General features: G+C 28.2%; 1 protein-coding gene across 1 annotated transcript in view; it reads left to right on the top strand.

The window, feature by feature from the left end:
- LOC117180727 (monocarboxylate transporter 10-like) overlaps positions 1–16,546 on the top strand; it is a 246,091-nt gene that overhangs the window by 36,755 nt on the left and 192,790 nt on the right. The window contains exon 4 of the mRNA XM_033373215.1: positions 1,525–1,698. Coding sequence (XP_033229106.1) covers positions 1,525–1,698 — 174 coding nt within the window. The remainder of the gene's footprint in view (positions 1–1,524; positions 1,699–16,546) is intronic.

Genomic DNA, 16,546 nt, shown 5'->3' with positions numbered 1-16,546 from the left:
GATGAAGTAGTATACGTGGGTAAATAAAGAGACGTACAGTATAGAACGTGAGGGAAAATAATGGCAGGGACAGTAGAAGAAATAATGTGAAATAAAACGATGGCAATTAGGTGAATTAATGAGAAATCAAAGAAGCGGAAAAGGAGAAAATAAGAAGAAATAACAAGAAGAAGAGTAAGGAAAGAAAAGGAAAAAGTGATAAGGGGAAAAAGGAAAATAAAGATGAAGTATATGAAAGAATGGGATCGAAATTATTAATTTGATGGAAGTTAGGTAGAGGGACGGTCAGATGAAATGCTGGTAATGAGATTTAGAGGAAATAAGATTAGAGCAAGTAGTTGAAGTAACGGGAAATCAGGGGAGTACAAGTAGGGAAAGCGAAAAAAAATAGACTCAAAGGAAAGAAAAATAAGGAGAAGAAAAGTAAGGAAAAATTATTGTAGGAGAAGTAGGAAAACAAGAGGGATTAGTGGGGAGAAGGGGCTAGAAAGAAGGTACAGGGATAGGAAATCAGAAGAGAAGAAGTAGGCAGAGTGAGGCCATTTTAGAGAGTGAAAGTAGGGAAAGTTCGAAAAAAGAAAAAGCGAGGTTTTAAAGGAAATTAGAGAAGAAATGTGAAGTAATGTAGGGAGATTAAGTGGAAGTGTGAAAGCTTGAAAGATGAGGTAGAGGACGTAAGGGAAAATAAGAAGAGGTAAGGGTAGTAAAAGTAGGAGAAGTAAGAGGAAATAAAATAATTGAATGTAAGAAGATTGAAGGGAAGTAGGATAAACAAGGAAATAGGAAAATAAGATAAACAAGAAAAAGAGATGCAGAAAAAGTGGTAGGAAATAAGGGGAGATGAATTAGGAGAAATAAGGAAAATCGACAAGAGGAAAAGAAGTTGAAGTTCGGGAAAATTGAAAAGGAAAAGTAGGAGAAATGAGAGACAGTAGGGAAATTGTGGAAAAGAAGCAGAAATAAGGGGATGGTGAGAAGTGAAATTGAGGTGAAGCGTTCAGATTAGAAAGGAAAGAGGAAGAAGTTGAAGTATGTTTCAATAAGGGTATGAGAAGTAGGGAAAGTGTTGGAAAGTGAAGGAAAGTAAAGTAGGCGTTTTAAGGGGAACTCAGAGGGGATTTACGGGAAGTAAAGAGAAATGAGGGTTGACAATGTAGGGGAAGTGAGGATAAATCAGGATATTGAAAGTAGGAGAAATTGTTGGAATTAAGGTTAGAGGAAGTATCGAAAATGACGGGATGTAAGTAGAGATGAGAGCATAGAAGGTGGATAAATTAAAATTGATTAGTGAAATTAATGGGTGGAAATGTAGAAGAACCAAGGGAAGTGTGGGTAGGGGAGGTAGGGAAATTAGGGAGAGGGTAAGCAGAGAAATTCGGGGTAGGGGAACTGGGGGAATTTCGGGTAGAATGGATGGGATATTTTAATTTGTAGCGAATTTAAATTAAACTGTACATTAAGTGGAATTCTGTGTAAAATGGAATCTAAAGATTTCAAAGTCAACTTGGACATTTCTTATTACAGGTATAGACGTGGCTGGTATTCAAACACATTTCTACCCCGAGGGTGGTTGGGGGTGGTTAGTGTGTGCCGCCGGCTTTCTGGCCCTGTTGCTTACTACAGGAATGCAGCTCGCTTTCGGTTTGCTACATCTTTATGCTGTTAAGCACCTCGGCGAAATGCACCTGATGGATATAGGTGAGTTATTGCATTTCGATTTACACCTTACATCATTATCAATAAATGAGAAATGCGCCTAAAAAATGTAATATCATATAATGTCAAAGCAATTTTTAAAATTAGGGTTCTAAAAAATAGTGAATTAAGTTGTCCAAAACTCCTCGTCATAAACTTTTTCTCCTCTCCTCTCCTTACCCAAAATTGCCCGACTTTCACTCTCTTCTCTTATTTCCCCTCCATAGTTCTCAACCTTGGCCTCCCCTACTTTTTTTAACATCTTTAACCGCTTCTTCCTTTACCTACTTTTTCTAATTCCGCTATCATTCCACCTCACTTTCTCTAATTTCTCTTCTATCAGTTTTCATACTTATCCTCGTCACATTTTACCCCCAAACTCACTTTCCCGACCCTTATTACCCCTCAAGTCTCTTCTACCCCCTTCTCTTATTTTACATATCTTTTCTTTCTTCTGAGCGCCGCTTTACCCCTTGCTTTCCCTCCACCAATTCCTCTTACTTCTTTTTCTTGTAGAAAGTACAACGGACCAAGGGAATGGAAAACTTACAAAAACTACAAGGGTTTTTTGCTCCGAGCTACGAAACCCTAATAAATTTCAGCTTTGAAATATTATTTAGTGTGGTAGATTTACCTTAAGCCCCCTCTCCTCCTCCTCGACCTCCTCCTCCACCACCTCCACCATCTCCTCCTCCTTGTCCTCCTATCAAATAAATTCTTTCTTTCGTGATTTGGCCTGTCCTATCCGATCCTTTCTTAAGGATCCTTTCCTCACTTATTCTTCTTCCCCTTACCACACTCCTCAGTCCCTTCTCCCTCTCTTTCCTCTTCCCCTCCTCACTTCTCCTCCCTCACTTCCCCGATCCCATAATACACCTCCCTTACTTCCATTTTCCTACACCCCCTACTTCCATGAATCCATCCTATCCCTCCTGCAGTTTTCCTACTCATCATCCCCCCACTAAAACTACAAGGGTTTTAAAGAATAATAAGAGATTTCACCAAGTCTCAAGAAATTTTAAGAAATTTAGAAACATTTCGAAAGAAGCCACGGGATTAAGAATTTTTAGAATTGATAAAGTATTTTTACGAATTTTAAAGGATTTTGGGATATTTTAATAGGGTTTTTAAAATTTAAAGCGATTTTAAAGGATTCTTAAAAAATTTGAAAAGATTTGAAAAGACTTGCAAAGATTTTCAGAAATTTAAACGGATTTTAAAAGGTTTTCTGAGGGTTTTGTTGATTTAAGGAGATTGGAGTTCCAAACTACATCTATGGATTTTTAAGGATTTTGTAAGATTTTAAAGATTGAAAGACATTTTAAGAGATTTCATAAGACTTTAAAAGCACCTGACCGGAAATGAGAAGTTTTGTGGTTCGATTCCCAATGGAGTGAAGATGGAGTAAAATCTTGTTTCAGGAAATAATTTTAAATGAATTTCAACAGATTTTAAATATTTCAAGAGATCCCGAACTATTTCACATTATTTCAAGGATTTTAACCGATTGAAAGAGATTTCAAGGAATTTTTAAGATTTATTATTTTTATTGATTAACTAGACATTTTACTTAAAAGATGCACTATTTTCTTCAAAAACATTTTTTTGGCTGGAGATTTTTTTTACATCAAAAATTAAATTTTTTTGATACAAAATTCGTGTATTTGATTGAAAATTTAGCTTTTTCCGTAGAAAATTGATCTTTTTTGTTAAAATCATCCTTGTTCAATTTTCATAAAAAATCAGGACATTTTCAGCAAAAAAAAGATTTATCAGTCAAAAAAGAAAGAAAATTTCACCCAAATTACAATTTGAGGAGAAAAATAACCTTTGATATAAAAAAAAATTAATATCTATTCAGTTCTTAAGTTTAATTGTTTTTTTGTTTTTAAGGTTATATTAAATGTTATCCGATGATTCTTGAACAAATGAAGAAGGATTTTTGATGATTTTATATATTTCAAAAAACTATCTGTGAAATTTTTGTAAAAAAAATTTTTCTGTTAAAGTATGTTACAACTTTTAGGAAAAATTCAAGTAAGTTTAAAACATACTTAGGACTTCCAAAAGTTTGAAAGAAAATAACAAATATTTTATAAATTTTCTAAAATCTTTTAAAATCTTGAAATATTTTTAGTTTCTTAAAAAGTATGGACATTTTTAAATATTTTTAGTTGAATTAAATTGAAGTATTTCTAAAAATTTTCAAAATCTGCAAAATTCATTTAAAATGTTTTAAAGTCTTTACAAATAGTATCCAAAAATTATATTTTTTTGTTTCAATAGAAAAAATTATTTTTAATTTTCTCAAGAATCTTAAGGATTTTTTTGTTATTTAGAAACCTTTCAAACTTTTTAAAAAGTTGTTCGAATTTTTCTTTTAAATTTTTAAAAATCTAGGCTTTAAAATGCTTGAAAAAAAATTCCACCAAATTATGATTTGAGGAGAAAAATAATTTTTAATATATTTAAAATAAAAAATTTGAATATCTATTTAGTTTTCAAGCTTAATTGTTGACTTTTTTTTAAGGTGTCATAAAATGTTTTCCTACTCTTAAAAAAATAAAGAAGGATTTTCGATGATCTTAGGGATGTCAAAAAAGTATCTGTGAAATTTTTGAGAAAGTTTTATTTTTGTTACAGAATTCCATATAATTTTAAGAATCATCCCATTTTAAAAGATATTTACAAAATGCCAAAGTTTGGCAAAAATTTATCCATATTCAATCAATTTTCAGAAATCTTTCAAAATTTTAAGTATTTTTATTCTCTTGAATGACAGAAATGTTTTATCTGAATAAACCTATAAATTTTTTAAAAAAATACAATTTTTTCTGATTTTAGGAATTTTATGGACTTTGCGAGACTCAATGCTTTTCAAAACATTCTCAATTGTATCCGCGTTTTTCAGAGAATTTAGTAAGACTTCAATATATTTCTAAGAGATTTGAAGAGATTTGAAGAGATTTAAAAATGTTGTTTGTTTTTTTTTTAATTAATAAAATAAAAATTGTAATACTTGATTTTCCGTTGGAAATACAACTCTTCGGTTAAAAGATGAACTACTTTATTTTAAAAAAATTTGTAGCTAAAGATTTTTTTTGAATAACATATTTTTATGTTTGTTTAAGAATTCGTGTGTTTGATTAAAAATTCTGCATCTTCGTTAGAGAATTTATCTTCTGGGTTAAAAAACATCTTTTTGGTTACATTTTTATTTCTATAGCGAAAAATTAACTATTTAACTGAAAATTCGTTTCTTCAATTATTGGAAATAATTTTTTTTTTACCTAAATTTTTACCTATCCATGTTTAGTTAAAAATATTTCTTTTTGGTTTAAATATTGAGTTATTCGTTTCGAAATTCGTATTTTTTGTTAAATTTCAATCTTTTTGGTTTACAATTCATTTTCTTTTGCTAAAAATTTAAATTTTTTGTCAAGATTTTTCTTACTCAAAATTCAGTGTAACTCGTTTTCAATTGAAAATTTAACTATGAAAATAAATCTTGTTAATTTTTACCAATTTTTAGAAACAATAAACGATTTATGACTTAGCTTTGCGTGCAATATTTATTTTTCATTAACATGTTATTTGATGCGTATATCCAAATAAAAATAAATAAATTATATCTATGTTTATTAAAATTAATAAATTTTCGATAATATGTAATTTTTTTTTATTTGACTAAAAACAAGATAAATATCTTAAGTCGTCTGAAGAACCACTATGATAAGAATCGAAGCACCTCAGGCTGATGGATTTATTTAAGTAGCTTACCTTCGACCTGAATAAAGTACCCATTTGCTTCTGTCTTCTAAAATAAGTATCCTTATGTAATATTGATGAATGAAATTTTTTTCAAATTTATAAACAAATTTTAAGAAGTCCCTACGAAGTTTCTTATGCTCGAAATTAACGTTTAACATATTTTAAAGTTTGATTTTGACCATTTTAACTATCTCATCTGGATAAAACGATTTCTTTTAAATAAAAATCGACTTGGTTGAAAAGTCACCTTTTATTTCAAAATTCATTGCTTAGGCTAAAATTTTTAATAATTTTTGAAAAATTCGTTCTTTAAATCATTGAAAATTATTGCTTTTTTGTTTGTTGAAAATTTAATTATTTCATTTTTTTCGTAGAAAATTTATCTTCTTTCGTTTGAAAATGCAACTATTTATTCGAAAATTTATTTGTTTAATTACAATTTTATCTTTTTGGTCACAAATTCATATTTTTGATTGAAATTTTATTTTATTAGGTGAAAACTTAAATATTTTAAAGAAGAGACGTTGATTTTTTTTTTTAATTAAAAATTTGAAAATTCTATTTTTTATTTGATTGAAAATGTTTTTTTCTGTTACAATTTTAAGTATTTGTTTGAAAATTTATTAATTTCATTTCAAATTCTTCTGTCTTGTTCCAAGTTACAAAAAAAATAGTTTAAAAATTTTTAATAAAATTCTCAACAAAGAATTGAAGATTTAACAAAAAATAATAATTCTAAAGGAAAATTGTAATATTTTATATTTAAATCGAAAAGATTTATTTTTCAATGGAAACGATTAAGTTTAGCTGAAAAAAAAAATTTTTTTAAAAAAAAGGTACACTTTCAACCAAAACAGAGTTTTTACTCAAGAAAGAAAAAAAATTTTCAACCATAAAATTAAATTTATTAGTCATAAATTTAGTTAAAAATTGATTTATTAATTTTTCAAAATTAAATTCTTTATTTAAAATATAAGCCATCCATTTTTGTCTGAGAATTAATCTTTTTTGGTTGCAAATTTATTTATTTTATTTAAAATTTATATTTTTTTATTGAAACTTAGTCTTGAGTTTAAAAATTCAATCTTACTTTTTGAATGATGAAATATTTAGAAAATATTACTAACCTTACTGGGAACAATATCTACTGTTTGAAAAAATTAAGGAATTTTTTTTCTACAGATAAAAAACAGATTTTTGAAAAACATAATATATATATATATATATATATATATGTATCAATTAAACTAAATAGAAAAATTATTAAACATTGCAAAATCAAACAAATTTTTCAAAAAAATCCCTCCAGATTTGTTTTTGACGATTTTGGAAATCTTTTGAAATGTTTCAAAGTCTTTACAAATAGTCTCCGCGAATTATTTTTTAATGCAAAAAATTATAAAAAATTTTTCCAAGACTTATCCAAATCTTCAAACATTTACCTGTTAAAATAGTTCACAATAAAATTCGTAATTGTTCATGATTTCAGAAAAATTAAGGACTTTTGATTTTTGCTGATACATCCCCCTTAATTTTTTCGTTTTTTGGAAAAATAAATTCTGTATTTTTTGACAAAGTCGGTCAATATTAAAACGTGCTTTTGGGCTTTTTAAATTAAAATGAGTTCAAATTTTTTCAACAATTCAGAATAGTTTTAATAACTATGAAATATGTTGAACAAATAAGATTATTCTTGCGATTCATCAAGTGGCTTATTTATCCCAAAAAATAATAACTTTTCACAAATTTAAGGCGAAAAAAATTGTTTAAGCAAATAATACTCACTTGAAAAAATTTTGTGGACAAGTTAATAATAGTTAGGAAATACGTTGAATCTTTTCACCTATTGAATAAAAGCAATGTATTTATAAAGAATAAAAAAATACCGTACTTTTTATGAATTTTAGCTAAAAATGTTTTTCTGCATTTTTCGGGGCATTTTTCGAACACACTAGAAGGGGTTTAGGATAGGGGTTAAAATTGAAAGCTATTATTTTTATGATTTTCCCAGAAAATGTACTAATTAAGAGGGGGGGGGGGGCGATCATGAAAAATTAAAATTTTTAATAAAAAATTCGTGCATTTCATTGGAAATTCAGCTTTTTAGGTAGAAAATTTATCTTCTGGGTTAAAAATCATCATTTTTTTCAAATCTTCAGCAAAAACAGTTATATTTTAAAACAAAAAAGATTTGTCAATCATAAAAGAAAAAAAGTGTCAACCAAATTATAATCTGTGGAGGAAAAAAATTTTTAAAATAATATAAAAATTTTATATCTGAGAAATGTTTTCGAAAGTTTGTTTTGCTACAGGATTTCTTAAAATTTTGGGACAAATTCGAGTCAGTATAAAACATCCTTAGGACTTGCAAAAGTTCTGAAAAAATTAAATAATATTTAATAAATTCTCTTAAATCTTATAAAATCCTAAAATGTTTGTAGGCTCTCAAAAACTTAAAAAATTCATAAATAATTTTTAATCAAACCTAATTTAAATATTTTAAGAACTTCGTTATATGTTATTTATTCAATGAAAATTGATTAAAAATTAAGGATAGCAAATAAGGTACACAAATTTTCTCGTCTTTCACAGGATTTTGTAAGACTTCAATGAATTTCTAAAATATTTCAAATATTTAGAACTATCACGAAATATTTCACCCGATTTTCAGAATTTTAATCGATTTCAAGAGATTGGAAGGGATTTAAATTTTTTTCAAATTAATAAACTAAAAATTCTGCCATTTTAGTTTTGGTTACAAATTCAATGCTTTTGTTAAAAGATAAACAATTTTATTTATTTTTTAATTGTTTGGCTACAAATTCATTTTGAATAAAAAATTTTAATGTTTGTTTAAGAATTCGTGAATTTGAATGAAAATTCGGCTTTTTTCATTAAAAGATTTGTCATCGGGATTAAAAAACACCTTTTTGGTGGAAAATTAAATTCTTTAGCGAAATTTTAAGTTTTTGGGGTAAAAATTAATCTCGTTTAAAAATTCTTTTGTTTTTTCTAAAAATTTTAATGTTTCGTTAATTTTTTTTTTTTAATCAGAAAATTAAGTTTTATTAACGTACATTTGAATCTATGCTTTTTTGGTTGAACATTTATGTATTTTGTTGAAAATTCCTCTTATTTCGTAGAAAATTATTATTGTTTGTTTAGAGATGATTTTCATAGTAGAAAAACTATTTCTTTGGGTCAATTTTTTTTTTATTAAAAAATTAGTATTTTTAACTGAAATTATTATTCGTATAAAAATAAATAATTTATATCTATCATAATCAAAATAAATAAATTTCCAATAGTATTTTTTTGATACCTACCTTAAATATTTTATTAATAAGGAAAAAAGTTTTACCAAAAGAAAAAAAAACCGACTCAAGATTTTAGAACATTTTAAAAAGCAGGGTTTTAAGAGGCAGTTTAGTATACACGTATTATATAAAGTATAAATACATCGTAAAATTTAAAGTATAATTTTTTGTGGTTGTATATTTTCTGGGGAAAGATCTCTTTAATACTTCAATAGTTACAGCCCCGAAGCGGTAGTCGCTTGAGTTGAAAGAATTATGAGACGTAATGTGTGTAAAGCTTTTATGTGCTGCAAGTGTCCATGAAATTTATTCCGTTGCGAGGTTGAATTTCCAATTCAAAACTTTTTCCGGAAGGTACTAAAAATATGCTCCATGCCGATTTCGAAAAATTACTGGCTTACCAAATTTATATCATCACCGTTTAAAGTTTTAATTTAATGAAAACTAAAATATTTTTATTAAGAAAAATTAATTAAATCATTTAAATATGTATACATGTAGTGAGATGGCACTATGAGCCTTAACGATCTTTATATAAAAAAAAATATTTAAAAATTGTTTTGCAATTTTTTAAAAGTACTTAAATATTTTAGTTCTTAGGATTTTGTAGCCACGGGAAGAAACCCTTTTAGATTTATTCCGGTTTCCGGCCGTCCTTCCATCAAACTTTTTTCCAAAAAGGTAAAACGAGTCGGTAGAAGGAAAGGGAAAGTAGGAAAATCAAGATAAGAAAGGCGAAATAAAAGGCAAGTGAGGGGAAAAGTGGGAAGGAGAAATAAGAGAAAATTAGGAGTAAAGAAGTAGGGTAACTGAGGGAAAATGAGTGGAGGAAAAGTAAGGAAAATGAGCAAAAACGGAAATATAATAAGTAAGGGAAGTGTGATGAATGAAGGGAATAAGGAGAGGGAAAGTAGGGGAACTGAGAAAAAATAAGGGAAGAGGTAATAAGAAAAGCCAGGGGAGAAATAATAAGGAAATTTAAGACAAATCACGGGAGGGGAAATATTTGAAGGTATGAAAAATAATGTATTATAAAGAGTTTAGGGAAACTGAGGAGAGGGAAACTTTCAGAACCTTGGAATAGGAAAGTAGCGAAATAATGGAAAGAAAAGTAGAAAGATAAAAGTAGAGTAAGTGAGGGGTAACGAGAGAAGGTAAAGTTGCAGAGGATGGTAGGTTAGGAAGTGGGCAGTAGGAAGAGTGACGGGAAATAGAGGTTAATTTTGGTAAATAAGGGGAGAGAGGACGGGAGGTTAAAGAAAATAAGAAAGTAGAAGGAAATTTGGGAAATTAGAATCGGGACAGTAAAGAAAGTAAGAGAAAATTAGGAAAAGGAAAGAAGAAGAAGTGAGAGGAGATAAAGCGAAAAAAGAAAGCTAAGTTAAGAGAAATAATGAAGAATGAGTAAGGAGAAGGTAGGGAAAGCAAGAAAAAAGAGTGCAGGGAAAGTAGTAGAAACGTGGAGAAAGAGGGAAGCTAACGAAGTTGAAGAAGGGGAGGGAAAAAATTTTAAGTAGGAGAAATAAGGTGTGAGAAATTAGAGTAGGGAAAGTAGGGAGAGAAGAAGAAAAGAAGAAAGAACAAGAAAAGAGAAGGTTCGCACAGAAAAGTGAGTTAAAAAAGCAGCAGTAGGAAGACTGATGGAAAATGGGACGAAAATTTGAGTGAATGGGGGAAGGTTAGGAGGAGAGGTAACAGGAAATGAGAGATGTGAAAGTAACAGGAATGATAGGAAGTTAGGATGCAGGCAGTAGTGGGAGTAATAGAATAATAAGAAAGGGAAAGTAAAAGAAATGAAAAGAAATAAAGGGAAGAGAAGTAAGGTAAGTGAAGGGAACGAAGGAAGAATGAGTTGAGAGGAAGTAGGAGAAGCAATAAAAAAAGGATGAAGGGAAAGTAGGGGAATCTTAGAGAACGAGGGAAGCGGACGAATTAAGTTTAGTGAAAATCAAGGGAGGAAGAATTTAAAGTGAGGGGAATAACAGAAAGAAAGTCATTAAAAATAGCGGAAAAGAGGGAAGATTGGAAAGGTGGTAGAATAAAGTAAGTTAGAAAAGGGGCAGCAGGAAGGGTAATGGGAATCAGGATGAAAATTTGGGCAAATAAGGGAACCTTAGGAGGGGAGGTGACAGGAAATAAGGGATAGTAGAGTAAGGTAAATGATGGGCAATAAGGATACATGCAGTAGTGGGAGTAATGGAAAATTACGAAAGGGATAGTAAAAGAAGTGAGAGGAAATTAGGGAAAGCAAAGTAAGGTAAGTAAAGGAAACTGAGGAAGAATGAGTTGAGAGGAAGTGGGAGAAGCAAAAAAAGGAATGCAAGATAAGTAGAGGAAAAGTGGATAAATAAGGAAGATAATGAATTTGAAGAAGTAAACATTAGGGGAGGGGACCAATTTTAAATAGGGTGAATAAGGGGAAGGCAGTACGTAAAAATAGCGACAAATAGGGAAGGAATTAATTTAATGCAGGAGAAATAAAGAGCGAGAAAGTAGAGAAAATTATGGCAAGTAAGAATGGAGGAAGTAGGAGGAATTGATATAGGAAAAGTAGAGTAGGAAGAAGCAGGGGAAGTAAAGTGTGCCAAGGGAAGAAAAAGTAGACGTAAAAAAGGGAATTAGGAAAGGAGAAGTATTGAGTGTAATGATTATAAGAAGAGGTGAATTTGAGTTGATGTGTTAAGGGAGGAGGGGATGTGAGGGAAAATAAGGGATTGAGAAGTAAAAGGAATTATTGGAAATTAGGATAGGGACAGTAGAGGCATTAAGAGAAAATTAATGAATGGAAAGTCGAAAAAGTGAAAGGGGTTATAGGGAAGCGATATAGGATGAGTAAAAGGAACTTAGGAACAATAATTTTAGAAGGAGTCATAAAAGCAAGAAAAAAATAATGGAGCGAAATTAGAGGAAATATGGAGATCGAGGAAAGAGAACGAAGTTGAAGAATTTCAAAATTAGAGAAGGGAAAAAATTTAAATAAGGGGCAACAAGGGGAAGGAAGTAAAATTAGAAGGAAATTGGGGAGTTAATAACTCAAAGTATGGGAAAGGAAGGGCGGAGAAGGAAGGTAAATCATGGAAAATAAGCATGGAAGAAGCGCGAGAAATTAGGTTAGGGAAAGGGGAGGGTAAGAGGGGAAGTGAGAGGAAATAATGGGTGGTTGATGGGGAGGAATTAATTGAAAATGACGGTAGAAGAAGTAGGGGAAATTAGGGGAAATAAAGATGTAGTAATAGAAGGGAGGTTACATGAAACTGCTGATTCGTTATCTCGAATTCTGATATTTATAATTCAGATAAAAATTTATGATAAATTGGAAATTTAATTCTAGCAGACGGATTTAGTACGAATGTGGATTTAGCTTACATAGATAAATTTTCCTAAACTCATAGTATAAATAGTTTCTAGAGAAGGTTCCCGTGGCTCATCACTAATTAAAGTGTTTAGTATTGTTTCCCAACACACTGATAGCCGTTGCATTAATTCAGAGGAGTTTGAAACACTCTATGGTAGTACGAAGTAGTACTTAATTTAAATCCATAAAAGGTTTCATTTATCATATAATTTACCATTGCAATTAATTCTTATGAACATTTTCACTAAAATATTGTCAATGCTTGAACAAATCATCGAACTTTTGATAAAATTTTAATAAAAATTGCATATTTTCTTAGACATTTGAAGTCAAATTAATAAATTTACTTGCATACTTGTGGCATTCGCATAGCATCAAAAAAATTTTATTAAAAATTTTATATTATGAATGATTTAAATATGTAAATCCTCAGTTATGAATATTTATTAAAATTAATAATTATAATTAAAATCAAGTAACATAATATTTTTTATTATATATTCAGGATGTCCACTTTAGTCGAAGAAAAATCTCTGGTTATTTCTCGTTTTTTTCTAGTTTATAACAAAAGTTTCCAACTCTCGAATCTAATTTTTTTTTTCATTTGAAATGATAAAAACTGAACTTCAAATTGAAACACTGTAAGTGCAACTCTATTGAATGTTAAGGTTTTAAAATTGAAGCCGAAATTTTTTTGAATATAAACGCTCAATAAATAAATCAGTGTTAAAATTTTATAAATTGTACATTTTAAAGATTTAAAAACATACATATAAATCTACGCTACCATTTTATATTATAAAAATTGAAGAAGGAATAAAAAAATTTATATATTTTAAAATTATATGTTTTTGAGCAATTTAGGCGATAAACGTTAAAAATTGAGAGATTAAATTTCTTAACTTAACACTTTTTAAACTAGAAGAAAAATTATTCTAATTAAATATCAAACAAACTAATATATGTTTAATTGTTCTTCATACGCAAAAAAATTTGAAATCAATTTTAAAAATTCTCTTAGAATTATTACTTTAAAAAAATTATTCCGGGCATCTTACGAAAAAATTGGTATCATCTTAAAACTTCTTAAAAACCTTAAACAGCTTACAAAACTTTATTTCAAAATGTTAAAAAATCTACATTTTGTTTTGGATTTTTTGGAATAATTTCAATTTTCAAATTATTGCTGAAATCCTCTTAAAAATTCGAAGTACTTTTTCAAATAATTCTAATTATTTCTAACACTTTTATTAAATCCTCGAAATTTTAAAAAAATTACTTAAAATGTCTCAAATTGTGTTTGGAGTATTGTGGATGTCTTTTGAAATCATTTTTAATATTCTGTTGAAATTATTTTTTCAAAATAAAGAGTCATTTAAAATTTTTCCAGAAATCTTTAAAAAAAATTCTATTATCTTGAAACTTTTGAAAATCCATAAAAAATTCAAAATTTCATTTTGAAATCTTTAGAGATCTATATTTTAGTTTGATAATTTTTGAAAATCTTTTCAAGCTTAAAATTAATTTTGAATCTTGAAAGCTTCTAAATATCTCTTGAATTTACTCATGTTTTTCCTAAATCATTCATTGAACTGAAATATTTTTTCAAAAACTGGTAAGGATCGATGGTCGAAAAAAATTCAATTATAAGAAACATGGTTAAAATTACTGTTTTTTGTGTGAATTTAAAGATTTTTTAAACAAAAAAATTAATTTGGAATTGCATAAATTATAATATTTTGATTGTTAAAATCATAGAAAAAATTTTTTTATACATCTGACTTTTTGCACGACAACTATCTTCATAACAAAAATAAAACAAAAATTGAGTTTAGAAGTATACCGGTTTAAAAAAAATGCTTTGATTCAAGAAAAAATTCCTTTAAAACTAACAGCAACTTTCCAGAAAAAAATGTCCCATAGCAATGCAGATGTTACCAAATTTATTGAATTTGTTATAAACAAATAAAAAAATGAAACTTGTTTCGTGAGGATTAGCAACGATTCGTCACTTTGCTTTGCACTAAATTTGAACTTACTAAATTTAATAACTAACTTCTAAAATTTTTAAATCAGTTCGATGACCATAAGCAAGTTATTGTTGTAAAAAACAATTGTTTAAAGAAATTTTTATCATGTTATGTATTTATAAACGAAATACCGCTTTTTCACGTAATTAGCAGCCAGTTATTTAGTAATGAATTTTTGCTTTTAATTGATAACATTTGAAAATTATTTAATAAAACCTAATTAACAAATACATTATTTGGCTATTTTTCAATAGTAAAACTTGTTTCTTTTGTCTTTGATCAACTGCTATTAACACATTTTATAACTTGTTTTGATAGTTTATTAACGATCCACAATTTTATTTTTACTAAAAATGTAGTAAAGAATACTTTCTCGGCTAATGCATTTATAAACTAAATTGTTTTTTCTTGTGGAATATTATTAAAATTACTTATGAATAATTCCTTGCATAAGTTGATAAAAATTAATAATTTATTCAATAAAATTAATTACAATTTGATTTTCTTTGTCAGTAGATGGAATCTTATATCATTTATCATATATGGTGTATGGCTACGTCAGTCAAATTGTTAATAAAAATAAAAATAGTGAATCGTTATCAAACTATTAAAAAAAGTTAAAAAATGTGTTATTAACAGTTGATTTCACAAAAAAGAAAATAGGTTTAAATGCTCAAAAATAGTCAAATAATGCAATTATTAATTGAGTTTGGCTAAACAACTATCAAATGTTATCGATTCATAGCATAGAGAACATTTTTTAAAAACAATTAGTGTTTTCAATAATAAATTGCGAACTGTGATCAAAATGTTCCTAAAAATTTAGAAGCTTGTTATTTTCAGTTAATTGTATCAAAAAAATGAAGTTGGTACCTCCAGAAATAGCCGAATAGTGAACTTGTTAATTAAGGTCGTTTAAAAAATTATTAATTTCTATTTGGTGGCCAAATGTTATACTAATGTTTTATTTCCAAGTAAGTTTTGATCGATTCCATAGATAACACTTCATTTATTATATTAAAAATACTCGATACTGATATTTGTTTATAAAAATTGTTATTAAAATATCAAATTATTCATTAACATTTTTTAATTCAATTTAAAAACTTTTTTGTCCATACATTTTTTTAATTTAGTGCGAATCAAGTGAAGAATCGTCGCTAATCTCCACGTAACGATTTTCATTCACCTATTTGTTTATAAAAAATTAAATAAAAATAAATTTTTTAACATTTGCATTGCTACTGGACATCTTTTAGTGATAGTTGCTTTTAGTTTTCTAGGTATTTTTTATTGAATCCAAGAAATTAAAAAAACTGGTATACTTTAAAAATCAATTTTTTTCGCGGGTGATTTTTGCGACTAAGGAACACTGGACAAAGGAATTTTCTACTAATGATTTTCTACTTATTGCCAATTTGTTGTGCTCCATAATATAAAAAAGAGCTTTTTTGTTTATAGGTGATTTTTAGGGTCGGGGTGAACTGGACAAAGGGATTTTTCACTCAGGGATTATTTTTTGGGCTAGGACATGAAAACTCTACTTATTGTCAATTTTGGCAAACTCCTCTTAAAAAATACCAGAAATCCAACGGCCAAATTCGGACCACAACAAACAAGAAAACCAAAGAAAAAAAAACATTTATTGTAACCTGAAAAGAAATTTTAAAAAATAATTTTCGGACAAAAGTAAAAAAGAGAAAAGAAAAATGAGAAGGCAGCCAACCACATCCCCTTCCTTCTTTTTTTCTTTCGTCTTTTTTAATTTCATTGCCATCAAATCACAATAAAATAACATTCAAAATAAAAATGAAAAATAAATAAAATCGCATAATAGGTAAAATTTCGTAATAGGTAGAAATTGACAGCACCGAAGAACGTTCTCTCTTTCATACCTGAGGATCAAAAAAAACGTTTGATTCGTTGTCTTTTTTTTGCTAAAAGATTATGTGTGGACAATGCAAGATAAAATTGCTGTCAATTTCTACCTATTACATTTTTCTTGCCTTCATAAGGGTACTGTAGGAGTACCGAAACTTTGGTAATGTGATTTTATTTTAAATGTTATTTTATTGTACTCTGATGGTAATGAACATAAAAAAGGCGAAAGGAATGAAAAAAAGGAAGGGGATGTGGTTGGCTGCCTTCTCATTTTTATTTTCTCTTTTTTTCCGAAAATTGTTTTTTTTTAATTTTTTTCAGATTACCATAGGAGTTTTTTAATTTTGTTTTTATTTGTTTGTTGTTGGTTTTTTTTTCAAACAGGAGTTTGCATAAATTTAATTATTGCACATTAAATTTGATTTTTAATGTCCTATTTACATCGGAAATTGGAGTCTTATTCTAGCCGAATGGGTATTGGGAGTTTTAGGCTTGAG

This window comes from Belonocnema kinseyi, chromosome 9 (genome assembly GCF_010883055.1).
Source record: "Belonocnema kinseyi isolate 2016_QV_RU_SX_M_011 chromosome 9, B_treatae_v1, whole genome shotgun sequence".
NCBI lineage: Eukaryota > Metazoa > Arthropoda > Insecta > Hymenoptera > Cynipidae > Belonocnema > Belonocnema kinseyi.
The sequence above is the reverse complement of the archived record's forward strand: the minus strand, read 5'-3'. Positions and strand labels throughout refer to the sequence as shown.